The 20,471-nt window shown below is 31.8% G+C and overlaps 2 protein-coding genes and 1 long non-coding RNA gene across 9 annotated transcripts in view; 1 reads left to right on the top strand and 2 right to left on the bottom strand.

Moving 5' to 3' along the window:
- Nucleotides 1-1,872: 1,872 nt before the first annotated feature.
- LOC143049886 (SIN3-HDAC complex-associated factor-like) lies at nt 1,873-15,268 on the bottom strand. 3 transcript variants are annotated; one of them, XM_076223650.1, is made up of 5 exons: nt 15,176-15,268; nt 13,908-14,168; nt 10,866-11,031; nt 6,544-6,697; nt 1,873-2,824 (listed from the first exon to the last, which is right to left on the bottom strand). In XM_076223650.1, exons 2-5 carry the CDS (start codon nt 14,133-14,135, stop codon nt 2,527-2,529), a joined length of 846 nt encoding a protein of 281 aa, XP_076079765.1. In that variant the 5' UTR covers nt 14,136-14,168; nt 15,176-15,268; the 3' UTR covers nt 1,873-2,526. The 3 variants fall into 3 exon arrangements, with proteins under 3 accessions (XP_076079765.1, XP_076079767.1, XP_076079766.1); XM_076223652.1 differs by lacking the exon at nt 15,176-15,268 and adding an exon at nt 14,731-14,806; XM_076223651.1 differs by lacking the exon at nt 15,176-15,268 and adding an exon at nt 14,617-14,703.
- Nucleotides 15,269-15,462: 194 nt separating this feature from the next.
- LOC143049884 (serine/threonine-protein phosphatase 6 regulatory subunit 3-like) overlaps nt 15,463-20,471 on the top strand; it is a 51,326-nt gene continuing 46,317 nt past the window's right edge. For all 5 annotated transcript variants that reach the window (XM_076223649.1, XM_076223648.1, XM_076223645.1 and 2 more), the window contains exons 1-3: nt 15,463-15,710; nt 17,531-17,598; nt 20,178-20,257. In XM_076223649.1, the coding sequence (XP_076079764.1) occupies nt 17,539-17,598; nt 20,178-20,257 (140 nt within the window). In that variant the 5' untranslated portion in view covers nt 15,463-15,710; nt 17,531-17,538. The remainder of the gene's footprint in view (nt 15,711-17,530; nt 17,599-20,177; nt 20,258-20,471) is intronic.
- Nucleotides 17,958-18,989, bottom strand: LOC143049881 (uncharacterized). Its single transcript, XR_012970342.1, has 2 exons — nt 18,865-18,989; nt 17,958-18,449 (listed from the first exon to the last, which is right to left on the bottom strand). It is a non-coding gene; the product is annotated as an uncharacterized LOC143049881 (long non-coding RNA).

Genomic DNA, 20,471 nt, shown 5'->3' with positions numbered 1-20,471 from the left:
AGACAATGATTCATGTGTATTAACAATTCATATCTGATCTTTTATTAAATATTAAAGTAGGTTTACTGACCAGTATCTTTGATTTCCCATACTTTAACATTATATAGGTAGATGTGTATTTAATATATTGTAGGCAACCCTTATATATACTAATGTTCTTCTGTTTTTGCTGCATATTGGATTTGTCAGTCAAAATTTTAAAATGTATTTATCCTCAACCTACTGATTTGATAGTTTTCAGCAAATCACATCTACAGTAACACAAACAGTCAATTCTAGAAAACATTTACTCACATTATATATTTTAAGTCACATTTCATAACAAATTGACAAAGTCAAATAAAATTCTACAATAATACAATTATTTAAATAAAAACACTACTTTTTTACAGTTCAACATGTATGCACCATTTTGTGTACCCCTGGAAGACTGTTATTGGAACACAGCGAGAGAAATTTATCACAATATAAGGAATTAGGATGGCTTGTTTTGTTCGTTGATCTAAATAACCCACCAATTGCTTGTTTTAAGTACCCAGAAAAAAGTCACTTGCCAATTTAAGGAATGCTTTCCCTCTATTGGAAATTCATCACAAAAATTGTTTAGATGTCTAGTCTCGTTAAATCTCCATTTTTGACCATGTTTCTTATTTTCCAATAATTGAAATTCCCTGAGTAATAGATTAAACAATTGTATCTCCTGTATTTGAACTTTTAAATCAATTTTCAATCCTGTTTGAATCAATTTGGCTGCAGATACAACTACCATTCTCTTTATGTGACAGACTTCTCTAAACATCAGATAACATATTTCAGACCTATGTTTCTCTCTGTTGAGACTAACTGCAAAAGTTAGTATCCAAATCATGTTACCAGATGCAATTTTAGTACCATCTTTTTCCCCTGTCTATTCTACAAGTGTATTCTATGGTGCATGTCACTCAAATATTGTCACATCTATAAACAGAACAACTTGATTGCTCTCCTGCTCTCGCCCTCACGATCATACAATAAATTACACTCATCCCCAAAAACATGACCAAGTTGCAAAATGACTTTGAATTGTTTTGAACATTTATGTAAAGTCCTGAGTATTCATGAAATATTAAGTATCTCACTATGTAGGACACCTATTATCAAGGTCAATTATTATTATACACTTTTTCATCACGCTGATATATAAGTAAAAAAATCTCCCACGGCAGTAAAAACTTATGAGAATTTCAAATTGATGAATGGGATGATTTAAAAAACATTTAACACACACGGTTAATCCTATCATTTAAAATTCAAAATTCAATTATTCTATCTCAACAAATTTTCAAATCTTAATCCACAAATATTCCATAATGCATTTTGTACTTGGTACATGAAGATTTATTGCAAAAGTCATACAAAAACTTCCCTTTTGAAGGCAAGTAAATGCTGCAAAATTGAAACTTTTGAAATCAAACATTATACAAATGAGCTATTTCTACTAACACACCATTCATCAAACAAAGCTCATGTAATCCAGGCTATTCATGTTATTCCAGTGTTACCATGGATACTATAAACTGTTGTTACCACAGATACATAAAACTATTGCACAAACCAGTGGCGGATCCAGCCATTTTAAAAAGGGGGGGGGGGGGGGGGGGTTTCCCAACCCAGAGTAAAGGGGGGGTTCCAACTATATGCTCCCATTCATATTGATCGGCCAAAAAAAAGGGGGGGGGGGGTTCCAACCCCTGGAACCCCCCCCCCCCCCCCCATGGATCCGCCACTGACAAACTGAGGTAGAACATAAAACTGACCATCAACCATAAATTATTGTTCTTTAAAAAAATAAACCCATTGAGTTAAGAGAGTCAAAGGTTAAAACTACAAGTATTTTTTTTTTCTTTGCAGCTTTGAAAATTTAAGAAAGATCATGTTCTAAACAATTACACGAAATAAATAGAAGATTGATTGTACATCAATTGTCTTTTTCAATGAAGAATTGATATAAAATAACAGAAAATAATATGCATACATATCAACAAAATGTACTTATGATACAGATGAATAAATTGTAAATAAAATTCTGTACAAAACACTGGCCAATTATTTATACAATTTCTTAAATAGGTATACGAATAAAGTAACACATCATTAGAAAAGTATCAACTAATACTTTTTGCATAGATGTTATCTTCAAATGTACTTATAAACCCCTACAAGGTGTTCTTAACTTTGAACTATGATACAAATTTATAATTATAGAGTATTTTCTATTTGTTCAAGAAATGCCAAATTTTTTCCTGAAATTTGAATTAAAAAAATTATTAAATAAATAAATAAATAAAGCGCAGTATGCACTACCTGTTGCTCAGAGAAAATATTTTCATCATACACATGCTTTCCAAGAAGTAAATCCATCTCATTTCATTTAACCTCCTTTCTTAAGTTCCACAAAAATCCTTACAATTGTCTCTTCTGACTAGACTGAATTAACACAGCACTCATTTATACTGGCAAGAATCATTCAAAAGTACACTCAACCTTTTAACATTCTAATGCCAGGGGCGGTGGCTGTGTAAATGAACTAACTGCCGACGAGTCAGTACACGGAAATGTCGCCAGCGTCAGATCTGGTGGACTATTTTCTGATATACTGTCCATGTCTGAGTAACTATTGCTACTCGTTGTGCTCTCAGTATCATCAGTTGATTGACTTCTACGTAATTCTGCTGGTCGTGACTTACTTCCCTTCGTACACGTGCAACACGGTTGTAATAACTGAGGATCAACTAATACTTCACCATTCATACCTTTGAATATGATTCCACAACAAACTTGAGTTCTGAAATTGTAAAACATTTAGATTATAATTAATAATGAATTCACCAAATGGTGAACAATTTCATTAATTAGTGACAAGGACCATAACTCTGCACAAAATCTTCAGACCAGTACAAAATTAGAAATTGATCTGTAACTTGTCATGATAAAACAATAAACTAAATATCTAATCAATATCTTCTAGCATGAAGAAAAAAAGTCTGGAAAATATTTGACAGACTGACAGATGGACAGGCAGGCAGACGGCCGGAGTGCAAACCTTAAGTCGCCTTAAAGGTACTAAAACGATACAGGCCACCCTCCCGCATTGCTCCAAAGAGTTGAAAGTGAAATAGATAGAAAGCAGAAAGTTTAAAAATAAAATGAGGAAAATAACAAATATCTAACTATCCTGTTGCTTCAAAAGTCTGGCACCCTTGCTTCAAGTGTGGACTAATTTTTACAATGAACAATTGATTGATAGTTGCTGACTTCATAGTATACCTTGTGGAAATTCATATATGGGACAAATAGCTTGTCTTAAAATAAATGTATCACAAAAAAGCAAAGCAAAACAATTTTTTGTTTGTACTGCATCTTCATTGAGGAGCACATTCATAACACTTGCCTAGGGATGAGGCTTTTTCTCAACAATGTGCTATATCAATTTATATTTAACCACATGAAAAAAGATAAAGACTACACCTACACTTTATTGATAAATACTTTCCCTTAGATCAGACATAGAATATTCTAATATTCCTGTGATAAAACTTATAAAATGCCATAAAATTGTTATGTCTTCAGATGAATCAATATATTGTGCACTCCATATCACATAATAGTATAATACAATGTAATAGTTTCATATAGTGAGAGTATTAAATGATGAGGACTTATAAATAGTTAGAAATGTTTAGAACCAATTGCAAAACTTTACAACTTTACATAAGTTTCAGAATTTGATAATATTATAGAGGGTACTACACTTTAGACAAATATAAAATAACTGACATTAAAAAAAAATTACGACCCATAAACATGACAAAACTTACTTTCCATTTTTCCTATAGACTGATTAAATACCAAAAATCAGAAAAATTTGCCCAACTTTCTCTTAGTCATACTCTTAAGGAAATCCCTATATATCTGCTCAGTGTTCCAACACTTATAACAAAAAATAGTTTGTTTTTCTCAAATTTGACCCCCTTTTCCCCTCAATGTGACATAATGTAACATGTCTACCACCACCAGGGCAATAAATAATATTTCATACATATAAAAATAGAATACAGTACACAAGTGTATACTCATTCATGATAAACTATAGATGAAGTGGGTGTATGCCTGTAATATGTGTCACAACTTGCAAAACAGAAATCATTGTTATTAATTTCAGTGCAATTTACATAAAAAGTTTATTCAATGTAAATTTCATTGGAATAATCTGAACAATGATTTTTTTTCAAGTGAAATTTGTCAAGTGTCCCGATTTCAATCAGTTAACAATCACACTTTGAAGTATAAATTTGCTGAAGGATAAAAGGCCTGAGATTTAAATCTGTGAGTGGGTGTGGCTACTCACCTGGTTAAGATGATAGGTATTTATTATTCCCACACTTGTAGAAGGACAATCAAATTGACACTCAAACATTCACTGAAGTGTGACCCCTACTGTAACCATAAATAATTTATAACCTGACCTCACCACACTTAACAGACAAGAATGCCTATGAAGATTTACTTTCTATCTACATTTTTACCACCCCACCCAAAATAAAAAGTTCAGACTTTACTATTTTAAACACATTCAATCTAGTATTAAAATCATACTGTTTTAAACTGCATTATCCACATTTCTTTCAACCTTTTTCAAAGATGAAAATAATCACTTGCACCTGATAGTACATGCATGTAAATTTCCTGATGTTTTGTTATGAAAGGTCAAGGACAAATGTAAATTCATGACCACACAAGCATTTGGATCCGAATATAGAAACCTCCCCCTTTTAACCTCTAATCAACCAAAAAAAATCTTTTGTCTTAAAAAAAAATGACAGTGTCACCTTCAATACTTAATATCAGTTGATGATTTGACATATATATTTTACAGAGATGTCAAAATGACTGACAGTTTTGTACTACAACTTAAGTCATTAATATGTAATCATATACAAAGGAGACATGAATGCAATTATAACACTCGAAATGTCTTTTTATCATGCAATGATCAGGTAACCTTAAAATGTAATATCTTATTTAGGCCAAATAAAAAACCCAAAAACTAAATATGTGTTTTCTGTCTGGCAGTAAAATATAGGGTAGACCTTTAGATAGATCAGATTAATTTTTTTTTCAAATATGCCACATAGATCTATAATGAAATGTACTTCGACTTGAGATGTACTTTATGAGTTAAAATTTTCATAGAAAAGGGGGGGGGGGAATCAGAGGGGTCTGATCCCTAAATCCCGGGCTTTAAAACATGAAATCCTGAGGTCCAGACTTTAAAGTAATTTAAATCCAGACTTGCGAAAAAAGAATTCTCGGATCCCAAAAGGATCAATCCCGAAATCCTGAGCTTAAAAACACCCGATTCCGGAGTCTCAATAAACTATAAAGGTCCATCCCCCCTCATAGAATGTTAGGGAAATTATATAACATTTTTGGGTAGGAAGTGAAGCAGACTAAACCTATTCTATGTCATCGATTTTGCTGGTATTAGATCTATAGAGGCTAAATATTAAATAAACTAACAATAAATGTACTGTAAAAAGAAACATTCATCATAGTTTGTTTTTTCAATTTACTCAAGTTTGTATATATACTGAGGTTTTACTGTACATGGGAAGTAATAGAGTTCTTTTAATGCTGAGTGTAGTTTTTCTACTGAGAATCTAAAACTATTCATCAAGCTCATCTATCTATTAACCAAAAATAAGTTAATTAGATCTGACTTGAGGCTATTGAACTTCAGTTGAGTTTATTGATTTTTTGGTAGCCAAGGACAAAAACTCAGTGCACAAATTTTTTTTCAAGGTGAATATACCCACACTAGGGGAATAACTGCATTTCTTAGTGCACCAAAATGTTATTGAACCATTAACCCCACCTAAGTACAGATAATTTGTTTATCTGTATTATTGATTTTATTTGTGATGTCACCCTGATGAATTCCTGGTTCAAAAATTAACATGATGTAATTGAATTTGAATTAGGTGACTAATACTACATGTATTATGCGAGTTATTTGCTCAAACTATATAGTTAAAGACCCTTTATTCCTGATTCCGAGTATGTGCCAGTGATAAATGGAATACCAGATTTTTAATTAAAGGAAAATCTATGGTCTTTGTGTCAGCATATTTTTTTCATAGTTCTTATAAGTAACCAAGTCCCAAATCTAATAGTAATCCCGTATTTTAAGAAATGATAATTTTCTCTTGCATACTATTTGGTTGGGTAGTGTAAATTTAAGACCAAAACAAGCGTTGTAATAAAATTGAAAATGGAACTGGGGAATGTTTTAATATGTAGGTTTGACCGATACTTAATTTCTCTAGTATCCGTAGGAACTAATTTGTAATTCTAATAATTCAGTCACTGTATTTCACTACTCTATGATGTTTACTGTACCTTATCAGCAGTAAGAAGGTGATTATAAGACAGGATTTTATTTGGGTTAATAGGTTTGGGCTATTTTTGTCTATATATATAGTAATACATGGATTTATTACTTACTTTTTCCAGTAGGTGAGATCTAAGAAGGGACTAATTCTGGGATCTGTTGACTTTCTCTTCTGTTTATTTGGTTTCTGTAGAGTAGGAACTGTGATTTCTTCCTCTGATTCTTCGCTGTCACTAAACATATCTTTATCACAACTATCTTCATTTACTGTAATTTGTAAATAAAACATATTGGTTCTCAACTTTTGATGGGAGATATACTTACATGAATATAAAGAGATATGAGGTGTACATCAATGAGACAGAAACTAAACCAAACAAAACATTTCTTGAGGTAACTGGTCAACATTGAACATGTATACAATTTACAAGAGGAAAAAACTGTCTGTACAATAAATAAATGGATGTTAACTTTTAAATCTTAAGTCTTATTCTATGTCAATGGTCATCAAAATTCAGGACATAATCAGTGAGTGACAAATTATGGTCCCTTCAAATTGTTTTTTGTTAAAACAATTAACCAAAAAATAAGGGCCTTTTACATTATATTCTCAGCTAAAATTATTTTTAAATACCGGTACATATTTCCTAGGCAACAGGTTCAATTTAAAACTAATAAACCAAATTCCTATATCTGTAAATATTCATTAATTAATTTTCAAAATGTGCTGACTCAAAACAACATCACTTACAAACTATGAGTAATCAGAAATATATGTAAACCACAAAAACAAGCCACTGTGGCCAGTGAGACCCAATAACATATCATCAAGGTGACATTACAGATTGGGAGTCCTTGGGACATTTAATTCAGATTGTGTTACAGACTTTGTGAAACATCATGGACATTTAAACACCAGGGTAGAAATCATTTGTTTATTGCTATGATCCTTGTAAAGTTACAGTAGCTTATGGATCACAGGTACCAGATTATTTGTACATGCAATTGGACCTGCACATAAAAAAAGCTCCCTATATTGCTTGATATCATACTTTTCTATGAAAAAATTGTCACCTACTGCACTTGAAAGACTTGCTGGCTGCCGATCTAGGCAAAACATCATTTAAATAACAGTAACCTAATGTTATAGTGAGTACAGTGATCTGAAATTGATTCATTTCTTATCTTTGATCAATTGCATCTATCAATACCAATTAGTTCTGCCATTCTATTTTATTAATTAAGCAAATAGTAACCTAAAACTTATTAAGCTTTATTTCAATCAATATTACAGCACTAAATAGATTTTTCTTTAAAAAAATTCCAGATGACACATCCAGCTTCTGAATGTTTCACCAGTAGAGGATGCCTATCTCTCTCTCAGTCAGAGATAATGAAAACATATGCACACTTCAAATGCTTCAAAGAAATTTATTAAAAAATACACTACTTATTAAATTACTGACATGATGTAACTAAATCAATAACCATACCAGGGAGGAAGTGATGTAGAAAATCTATTTATAATATATTCCAATCATGTTGTGCTTAACTCAGGTCATTTGCATAAAATATTTTAAATAATGTCAGATGTGCATTCCATTCTCCTCTGTGGCCATCAGTATTGTATATCTAGCCCAATGGATGCAGTGTTAACAAGACATACAAGGTCAGATCCTGGTGTAGATAATGAATGATTTAGGCCAAGTTAATTTGTAGGTACTCACTACTGTCATGGCTTGGCTTTCAACTTGAACATCAAATATATATATTTTAGCACATTCCATGTAGAAGGGGACAATATTATAATGGACATGGATAATAAAACAAAACAAAAGCCCAGAAATTATTTACCATTTAACTTGATGCAGATCTATGAGTATGGAATCAAGACCTTTGGAATTTGACCGAGTCTAAGTTGAGAATGGGATAGTAGAAAGGTTAAATAAGTGAACCCATCAATACCATCATATTCATAATATTCTTCACTAACACTGTTCATATACCAATCAATTTGTCATGTCAGGACACCCCTTCTAGGTCAATACCCTGATTTTAATATACAAGTATTCTTTACAGGACAGTTATTTACTCAATATCTAGTCCATGTCAATACTCATAATTCAATATATATATACAAGTATTCTATAAATGACATTTCTGGGTCAAGATTTCAATACACATGTAATTTCTAGAGCTGACACTTGTATCAATAATAACCTGCATTCATTTGTGAACCAATTTTTTCTCAGTTAGAACACTAACTGCATTGATTGACTGTTCTCTTTTACAAATAATTTCTTTTTGATTTATGAATAAAGGGGTAAGGACCCACGAATGCAATGCAATTTACTACATTGTTTTTGAAAAGACAAATAATTATATGAAATTAAAATTTTCTTATTCTTTGTTTCCAACCCCCCAAAGACAGGATAAGCATCTCTCCGTTCAATTTTTTTTCTTTTGACCTAGCTGAGAGACTTCATGTACTGCAGGATGTAGGTAGCATAACAAATATTTCCTGATTAAAATAGACGTCATTAAAAATTACTGTACTGCACTGACCTTAATATTGTTTGAATGAACACATGCATGTCATTTGAAAATAAGATTTTTTGGTGTCTTAAGAAGTTAAGTCATACCAAAGATGTAAATTAAACATTTAGGGCAATACTTTATTTACCAGTCAAAAATGATAAAGTCAGTGTTCAAAATGTAAGTGTGTCTATGGGGCCTAAGGCATGGCTTCCAAAACGGTAACATTTTCTGGTCATGACTTATTTGTTTTTGACTGGCTGGTGTATATCAAGGCAACAGTAGTATACTGCTGTTTGAAAGTCATAAAAAGATTGAGAGAAAAAAGTCAAGGTTACAAACAAACACTGAGGGAAACACATCGAATATAAGAGAAACAGAAATACTTAAGTGCAACAAAAAACCAAACGACAATGCAACACACACAGAAATGAACTATAAGATAGTGCCACTTTCCTGACTTAATAATGGCTTAAGCAGACATCATATGTAAATGTGTCACTTAACTTTAATCCAGAAGAAAGGCCCTCTTCTTTACTTGATGATGGTGTAAGGTGTCCACTTTCTTTTTCAGTTTTTATGACCCAAGAGAGGTGTTTGACAAAATGGTGATGTAAGGAGAGAGCAGAAGTTCTTTGAAACAATTACCATTACACACAGAACAAAATAAATCAAAAATCAATGGCCTAACTGACCATGACATCACATAGAATCAGCTATAACAAGATTATATCTGATTTCCTGAATAAAACAGATGCTTAGTCCAAACAGTGACAGATGTTAATGATTACCCTGATAGAGAGTCCTGATTTAATTAGGTCATATTGACTCAGCTGCCTCCATAAATCCCTTAATGATTATCCTAATATCATATGCAATGTTTATACAATTAAATTAATCCAGTAATCATCCACCCCCTACTGTGAACACACTCCCATGCAGAGATGTGGGTAGTTTTATTGCAAAAAAGTTATACAACATTTATCCATTACATTCATTTCCTTAAAAGGACTCTCATTAAATGGCAGATGAAATAGTGACATAACAGTAGTAAAGCTAGTAATTTTATCAATAGTTTCAGAAACTATTTTTTACTAAAATTATTTTGCATTTAAATCAAATTTTCTTTCTTCCACAACAAATTTATTGTCCAATACAAAAATCGATTCATTGGATTTGCCATCAATGGAACAATAACCCTTTATGGTACCCCTTATTGTTTAAATACCAGAAGAATAAAGAAATGCATAGTGATCAATGACCTTATCATCTATGTTATATAAAAGGTTTTATTTGAATGCTAACAACAAGTATCAAGTTACCATCTTTCTAGGCTATCAATATTTAAATGCTACAAGTGCAGACTTAAGGCTACTGACACACTGAGCTAGAAACTGAGATATGTAGGCAGATTCAACAGACTGATGTAAAAATATACTGCTATCAAATTGCAGTATTTAATGGAAAAGCGTGCCACATGTTGGACATTGTAACAGTTGTGAGCAAATGCTTTCCAAAAAGTCTCTCATAATCTAAAAATTATCACACCTTATCATTTCTTATTCACTACATATATACACATGTATGAATAAAAGAAGATGTATGATAAGTGTACAGTAAGCATAACAAGATAAAATTTTCCATATATGCCATATGCATTCCTACACAAAAATTAAAAAAATAAATGTTATTGAGAATTAAATCTTATTTGCAAATTATCTCTGATCGTCACTTAAAATTCAATATTGTACATGAATAAAACAGAATCTAACGGAAATTTTCGTAAAGTTCATCTTTTGGCCTGTTGATTAAAGCTTATTGTGAAGACTGACCTATAATTCCATGATTAAGATCGAGCTAAACAATTTTTACACAACATAATATAAATATGTCTCCTTACTTGAAGATTCATCAAAGAAGGATGTAGGACTTGATGAAGGTGTGTTGTAAAGAGATTTCCTTGTTTTGAGTGGAGACTTGTATTTCCCCATTGTGGGACTCAGCTGTTGTTTACTTTTTAATTTGGTCGTTGATTTTATTCCTGGTCCAGCTCTGGCATCTACAACCTGTCAACGAGGAAAAAAACATATATTTCAATACTATTTAGGATAAACAATAACTCATCTTAATTTAATAATAAAAATAATTTTCTTTTCCAGCATTTAACAATTCAATATTTATTGGAAAGAGCACAATACTGGTGTGATCCAAATACAGACAATTATAATATTAAAACAACATATAAATGAAAATAGTAATTCAAATTATCTTAATATTGTATACATGCTTCAGATGAGTTTTCATACTACGTGCAGGGCCGTAACTAGGGTTCGAATTCAGGGGAGGCAGGGGTTTGAGGGCCGCCGATTGAGCCCCCTTTGATTTTTTTTCACTCAGTCATTGGCTAAACATTACCCGTTTCCCTTCGATTTCCTTACTTTAAGAAACACCAGTATTGCTTGAACCTGGAAGCAACTTTTATGCAAAAACAAGCTGAGATTGCTGTTCGGGGTGAGCCAAAGCTAGCTCCGTCTTGAAGGCTGTACTTTGACCTATAATTGTTAACATTAGATACATTGTGATCGTGGATTTTTTTCTCAAATGATATGGCTAAAATTACCCGTTTTCCTTCGATTTCCTTACTTTAAGAAAGATCAGTTTTGGCTTGCTGGATCCTTGAAGCAATTTTCATTCAAACAAATATTATCTGTATTTTCTTTATTTAAAAATATTTTTTTTTAGAAACTGGTTCAAAAAACATATGAAGCAAGATTATAAAATGCAAGATATTTTTTTTTTATCGAGGATCTTGAATTTCAATATTGTTGAAAGCTGAACAGACATGTATATAACTACAACCAGGGACTTTCTATGCTAGTCTAGTATATACTTAGTATAGAAAGTCCCTGCTACAACGAATGGGAGTGTTTACCTACTAAGGCATTGACCGTAATGTTCTAGTACGATCGGGAAACTTAAAAAAAAACGATCCAACAGCCGGTAACGAATTTCCAATATCTTATAAGATTCACAACACAAAAGGAACTTCCTCTGCTTAAATAATTGAGCCTCAAATAAAAGTTTTTATTCAAAATTATCGAAAGCAAAGTTTCATATGTGTTCTCATACGAATCTGACCTCCTCAATACTGAAAAACAGACGGTGGTCACCCTGAGGGAAAAAAAATAAAACAAATACTGAAAAGGTTTACTTTCGATCAAAAATCCGAAAAATGACAGACATATCATGATAACACTGTTAAACTGTTAACTTGTGTTGTTTATAATATAAATTCAAGTTCTTCGTGTACATATTGTCAATATTTTTTTTTTACTTCTAAAAAAAATTTGTGTAGAAAATTCAGGGGAGGCAGTTGCCTCCCCTGCCTCATAGTTAGTTACGGCCCTGACGTGACAAAAGCCATGACAGTTTGAGAAAATGAGTCTGTCTGAATCTAGTTGAGTTCTTTATTGATTTTAAACAGGTTTTTTTTTTTCAAAAACACTAAAAAAACATAATGTTGTCTAAAAATGAGCTAACTATTACATGAACAAAAAAAATATATAGACCTTGGATTACACACAATTTCTCATAGAAAGATATTTGATAATATAGTCAACCTCCTATTCTTTAAATTTTCAGAGTGCAGTAGACGGTTTAAAGCAGTCAATGACCTAGTTTAATACTTTAAAACTCAGATTAAAATGCACATATTTTATAAGGACACTACACTTAAACAGGCAGGTGCTTGTTTAGCCTTCATACAAAGTTCAATATTATGGTGGGAAAGCAAGTGTTTATTTCTCTAATAAACCTGATAGGGGAACAGAGAAATATTGTCATTTAACTTTAATGGTTTCTCAATTGTAAGTTTTTTATTTGTAAGCCCCAAGAAAGAAATATTACAAGTAAAACTAATTTCAATTTAACTTGTGTAATTATTTATATATGACCTTTCTATAGGAATGCTTAATAATGTAATATTACATAAGAACTTGGACCAATGCTGGCAATAAATAATTATGTATGTATTAGTTCCAAATAAGTCTAGGTATCAATTAAACAAACATTGTATATATTTTTTATTTATATTAGAAATTAAATCCGTCTAGCTCAAATTTTAGTTACAGCCTCATTACATATAAGGAAGTAACACAGACTTGACCTATTAACATAATCAGATTTCATTTTATGACATTGATTACACAGAGTTGATTAACAGGATGAGCCTGTCTAACTTCTAACATTCACTGCATGTCAACATGTTTTTTGAGGAATCTTTATACCCTCTAGAGGGTAATAAATAACACAAATATTGTCAGTAGTTATAAAGGAAAATGTCCCCATCTTACAAATATCTGATATATGTCATCAGAAAATTGATGATAATTGGTTTCAGATATTATCTAACACTATGAAAACAATTATATCTGATCCCCCTTTTGAAAAATTACACACATTTCACAACTTAATAATATGGTATTTTTTTTCAAATTAATTATTCAATCACTGCCCCAGGTAACTTTATTTCAAATATATCTTGTACCTTGGTTTTTTTAACATTTTTTTCTTTACTTTATAAATTTTATAAAATATCTATTTTTGGATAACCCATCTTTTCTGGTACACCACAAGATCAATCATTGAGATACTGAAGGTCAATACATATGTATTAAGACCTGTCTTGAGAGTACATACTATGTCAGGTAACATGACCTACTTCTGACACACACATTGATCAGTCCCTGTGTGTAATCTATGGAATTTAAACTATGACAAATATTTACACAGCGCAAAACTTAGCTATCCAATATTAAAATAATCACTATTCTGATATAAACTATTTTTTTGAAAAATCAATAGCTTGCAGATACAGCCCTAATTTTAATCTCTCTAAAATCAATTTGTTTTATCTAATTAAAAGTCAAAAATATAAACTTACATGATGCCAATGTCTGTTAGTTCCAGAGGGGAGCTTTTTCCACCTTTTCACCAAAAGTACACATGCATTACATATTTCACCAGCACGTCTTTCTTTAATTCTAAAGCAATTTTCAAAGTCACATTCATATCGCTTGCTGTCAGTAAAGCGAGAACTTGATGATTTTGCTCGGCATATACAACAGCCGTTATTGCTCCTATAAATCTTGGGTTTATGAAAACTGAACATCTTTCCTTGTATATGTATTCGTTATTTTTAAATCTGAAAAAAAACATAACTTTCATTAATAAATATAAAAATAAGGATGTTATGATTGCCACAGTAATCAGACAAACTGTACTATTCAGCCTGACAGTTCACATAACTTGATAAGTGTAATATATCTTTAAAATCACCAAATGTATCCCAAACATATTATAAAATACAGCCCTCTGTAATTCAAAAATAAACTTACGTTTTAATTTATCTCAACTATTCTTATAAATGTATGTATATGTTACAAATTATATTATTTACTGATTGTGATGAAAAAAAATAATCTTTAACAAGGATTTGTATAGTAATTTCTTGATAATGTTATACAAATCCTTGTCCTATACTGATGAACATAAATTAAAAAGTTCTTTTATTATATAATAGTTCACTCCACTTAACCCCTTTGTACTTAAATTTACTATTAGTGTTTTATCAATATAAATGTCATTCTCACAAATCAATAAATTCCTTCAATTCCTATTTTATAACATATTTTCTTTTGCCTAATCAATGGTTATTCTGATTATGGTGAACGTCCGCTTTCTACATATATGATAAATCGACATACCACCAATCAATAGGCCGCTCTGGGTAATTGTGTCAATGACCGTTTGGACAAGGTTACGCTTCACAGCGTTTTCCTATTTTGGAACAAAGGAATTTATGATTGGCGCAGGCCCAGATCGCCCAGATCAAGTTCATCGTGTACATACATGTGCACAGTTTTTCACCAAAAATCTTTAATTTCAAAACAGGAAATAAAAATTAAATCTTAAAATTAATCCTTAATATAAAACAAATCATAAACTTTCAAATTTGACAACTGTCACAGTTAGTTTTTTCTTAAAAAATGTAAAAATTGAGAAACCGCTCCTTACACACCGGTAACAAGTGATATGCCATTGGTCATGTAATAACGTTTTTTGAAAAATAGAGAATGTAACAGCTCACAATTTTCAACGAAAATTATAAATAAATGTCTATTAAACAAAGTTTAACTCAAAAATTCTTACCGGAATAATTTTTTTCAGAGCTGAAAGACTTTTTCTGTCCGTTTGTAAACTACAGATTTTTCAGATGATCGCCTGAAGTGGAACATCAATGAACGCGCATGCGTATTCAAATTTATTATGACAACAGCGCAGATGCTTGATAATAAAAAAACTAAATCATTTAAAGTATAATTTTGCTATTTAATTATTAATAAAATTTCATTTTGTGGTAATAGAATAAAAAATAAAAATCATACAAATTTCTCGTGAGAACGCAGAAAATTGATTATGGGATATTCAGCGTCGCCATTTTGAGAAGTACTCGTTCCCGCCTGACATGATAAATATCATATATTTATTGGTTATTCAATGATCTGACTATTAATTATTGCAAAACCCAACCCATAGAATCATATTTAACTAATTGCATTTGATGTCATGAATCCCTCAACATGAAAAATTGGAAATGAACCAAGAAACCCGTGGAGTACATTTGATATTGAAGAAGTTTCTCCGTGTTTACATTTGATAAAATAAACCACAGTCTTCTCCAAAGGTTAATAAACAAATTTATGCTTTATCGTTATATAGCTAACACTCTTACTTCATGCTAAGTCCACGTAAATATTGCTAATTTCACTGTCGAGCGTGTTTGCGTACAGTACTTTCAATTCCCACAGGTTTTAGCAGTGTCATGAGTCTGTGACCACTGTGGGTATACAATGCCTTCAATTATGTCCTGTCGTGATAATAAGACACAAATACTGAAATCTGTGCAAAATAGCATGTTTTATTTCAAGCTGTCTGCAGAATCTAGTCAAAATATTTGAGGGCAAAACATGGTTTTGAATGTTTGGAATGTGAAAACATGGCTATAGCCTATACACCTTATTGCTAATCCCAGGTCAGCCGCTTGAACTTTTGACGTCAACAACAATCTCTTTTCCATTGTGGCGTCACTTATTTTGTTTTTATGACGGTCAAAATTTTTACGGGAACCTGTGTGATATCCAGTTATGGCGGACAAATAGCAGTAATGTAATGATGTACCTAGGGCTTACGCTAGCAGGCAACTGGGGGGACAATATAGCTTTTGTGTTCATCACTTTGTTGTGCCCTACCATCGAAAACGAAATCGCCCTGTTGGTCACCATACTCACTTTCTTTGACAATTTTTATTTTTACCAAGTAGATGAAACATAAATTTTTCATTTTTAATACAGAAATTCAAATTTATTAATAACCGCTTACAGAAATCAAACTTGAACAATGTTATAGGCAATGTGCTGATGGGTCATTGTGCAATGTAGATGATATAGATCGCCTGTGATGTTGTATGTCAGTGGTAAAGACAGTATTTGAACAACCTACATGTACTTACAAGTCCCTTAAACTGTATGACGTTTCAGTTCTAATTGCCAAAATGAAATTATTTTTATTATAATACATTTCACTTTTCAGCTGGTCCAATTGATAGACTGGTTCATATAGACAAAAAGAGTCATTGTGTTTTGATATATCAATGTTTGGTAGTTTTTCAAATCATTTGGCCTTTGTTTTCTGATTAAAATTTTAGTACTCAGAAATTATTATTTTTAAACCATTTAAAGTGATTTTCATGGCGGAGTGGTGTGAAACATGCACCTTGGTGCTATTTAGTCTTCATGATGAACTTGAATCTACAGGCCAGAATCCTACAAATTAAAAAAAAATATGGCACTTTCTATAAGCTAAAGCATATAACGATTATTTTAAAAAAAATATAAAAACTGGCTGCCACAAAATAGTCTAAATACGGTGCTTATAAGTGGAGTTAAAACACCAAAAAATCAAATCAAATTTATATCAATCCAGAAAAATTTCATAAGTAGCCATCTGTCCACAATTCGTTCTCCATCTGATGATAAACACATTTGTGGGTATGTTACTGACATATAAAAATAAGGAGATATGACTACTGAAGTTATAAAGTTCCTTTATTTTTTATTTTTATGCCCCACCTACTATAGTAGAGGGGCATTATGTTTTCTGGTCTGTGACCGTCTGTTTGTCTGTGCATCCTTCTGTTCGTCTGTTCGTTCGTCTGTCCTGTTTCAGGTTAAAGTTTTGGTCAAGGTAGTTTTTGTTGAAGCTGAAGTCCAATCAACTTGAAACTTAGTACACTTGTTGCTTATGATATGGCCTAATTTAAAAGCCAAATTAGACTTTTGACCTCAATTTCACGGTCCACTGAACATGGAAAATGATAGTGTGAGTTGGGCATCCATGTACTTTGGACACATTCTTGTTAATTTTGAACTTTGAATTATAGCTTGTAGTTGTATCAGCCATAACTATATAACATATCAGAATCTTAACTGAATCTTTCTTTTCCAGATAACAAGATGTTTTGGAAGTTTAATCTTATCACAACTTCAAAGATTGATACCTTGCTTGGAAAGGAGGTAAGTCTCAATCAATATTGTAAATTTTTAGAAAACATTATGGTGCAGTTCTGTGTATCCGCGCACATAAAGTCTTATGACTTCACTTTATTTAATGATAAAACTAATAATAAGATAATATAATATTATGTGAACAAATTCATCACTAACTTATTTCATAAAATTTTCTGCATGTATGGTTTCCGGTGCTTTTCATTTGCGCCAATTGGCATTTCATTTGCGCCAAAAAATTCTTTCATTTGCGCCACAAACCATATTTCATTTGCGCCAAAAACTAAATCTTTCATTTGCGCCAATAATACAGGTGAGTACAGGTAAATACAGGTAAATACAGGTAATAATAGTATAAAACATAAAAATTTTCAAAAAGTCTTTTAATAATGAAGAAACATACTCCTCAGAAATACATGTAATAAGAGTATAAAACATCATACAAGTTATGCTAAAACCTCGATAACAGTATAAAACATCATACAAGTTATGCTAAAACCTCGATAAAATCATACAAGTCATGCTAAAACCTCGATAAAATCATACAAGTAATGTTAAAACCTGAATAAAACCTTGGTAAAATCATTAAAGTAATGTTAAAACCTTGATAAAAACAGAAAAGAAAGCACTATACACTGGAGAACATTACTGAGACATTTGTTAGCACTATAGTAAAGTTACAAGTCTGTTCTGGCACAAAATTTATATGCAACGGTCTTGATGTAGTCATGCCTTGAAATTTCCCCTCTTAGGTACATGCCATGTTTCTCCATAAGATAGTCAGTTTTCTCTTTCTCCCATCGTCGAACTGCAGCCGGTGTGTCCATAGATCGGATTTTGATGTATGTTGTAGCCTGAATCTTCTTTACAACGTCAACATAAATAAACATGTTTGGATGTTTTGAATAAAATTGTTCATTAAAATGTGCATGGAATGACTCCGGTCCATTGTTGGTTCGTTTAAAATTAGCAGTGGGTGTAGCAGCCCAAAATGACGGTGGATATCTAGATTCCGGGCTTATATAAGTTTCCAAAACATAATCAGCAAATTTTATGCATCTGCTATCAGTTGGAGATTCAGTCATAATATCATCTACGAAGCAGTCTTCAATTTGATCAGGCGATAGATATGGTAACCCAAAAAATGATGATAACCATTTACCAATTTCGCAGGTCTTTTCCTTATACTCGGTACTTAATCCAAGATCTTGAATTTTCCGCCACCAATTTTGGCCAAGGTGAAATCTACAGCAATCGATTTTCGATCCTGGCAACATTCGCAAAATAACATTATGCATGGCTTGTTCAAAGTCTATATGAATAGACTGTGGTTTAAGTACAAGATTTCTCTGTTCACAAAGTTGAAATATAAAGTTCCACATGTTTGTGTAGCATTCTTCACTTTTCCCAGGAAGCAATGCATATACAAGCGGCACATAGTTACCATCTTTACATCCATGCAGTGTGTACATTTGAAAAAAATATCTTGGACAGCATTTAAAGGTACCAACCACAAATACATCTGGTACATCATTACAAAGACACTCAACAAACAAAAAACAAAATAAATCGTAAATAATATTTAACTTTTCCGTTATATTACCTGTCATACCTGTAAAATGGCGCAAATGAAGGGTTTTTTTTTTTGGCGCAAATGATATATAACCTTGTGGCGCAAATGAAAGGTTTGATTTTTTAAAAATTGGCGCAAATGAAATGCGCCCATGGTTTCACCCTTAAGCTCTTGTGTAATGTGTGTCCAAAATTAGGGAAACCACTGTTTTTAGAGTTCTTCTGGTGATTTTTCGCTTGCATTAATAGTCTTATGAAAATGGGTTATTTGAATTAAGGAAAGATTTTAAAGTACAAAATGTAGTTGAATTTGAACCAAACAGAATGCCAAGAATGCAGAGCAAAATTTAGATCTATTTGATTTAATTTTGACTTTAATGAAACCAACTTTATCTGAAAATATAATTTGGCAATGGAAATTGGCTAAATGTGATTAATCATTGGATGGTAATTTAAAATTTACTCTTGAAATGATCAATTTTAATCTTTTCTGTCCATTCGGAATACTAAAGCAATTAATTTATAGAAAGATTTTATTTGCATATCACCGGCCACGTAGACACTGGGGACTCGACTGTACATCATTGATTCCTTATTTTTATACCCCAACCTACGATAGTAGAGGGGCATTTAATATGTTTTCTGGTCTGTGGGTCTGTTAGTCAATTTGTTTGTTTGTCCCTCCGTATGTCCTGCTTCAGGTTAAAGTTTTTGGTCAAGGTAGTTTTTGATGAAGTTGAAGGTAATCAACTTGAAACTTAGTGAACATGTTCCCTATGATATGATCTTTCTAATTTAAATGCCAAATTAGATTTTTTGCCCCAATTTCACGGTTCACTAAACAGAGAAAATGATAGTGAGAGTGGGGCATCCATGTACTATGGATACATTCTTGTTTGTACTCTACCAATATGCAACTTTTTATTTACATACCCCTTTGTATACACTAGTGTAGGTGTGTTTTGACTGTTTTATTTCGATATTTGAAGTCAGGAGAATGATGGTTTATTTTACAGGATGTCACCCTTCAAGAATTAATGGATGAAAATGATATACTGCAAGAATGCAAGGCACAGAATAAAAAGCTTATTGATTTGTAAGTGTTGTAACAATAGTTCATGATGAATAGTAAAGTACTTGCAAAACAGTGTACAAGAATATTTACAAAAAAGATTTCAGCTTTTTCAAATAACAATATACATAAATTATCTAGGGGACTTGTATTCCAGCTGACTTAACATTTAAGATTGCATGTTTTATAATAATTTGATAATTGATCAGTATTTCATTAGGACTGTTTCTTCTTTGAC

Source organism: Mytilus galloprovincialis, chromosome 10 (genome assembly GCF_965363235.1).
Source record: "Mytilus galloprovincialis chromosome 10, xbMytGall1.hap1.1, whole genome shotgun sequence".
Classification (NCBI taxonomy): Eukaryota; Metazoa; Mollusca; class Bivalvia; order Mytilida; family Mytilidae; genus Mytilus; species Mytilus galloprovincialis.
This window is presented reverse-complemented; position numbering and strand designations above follow the sequence as displayed.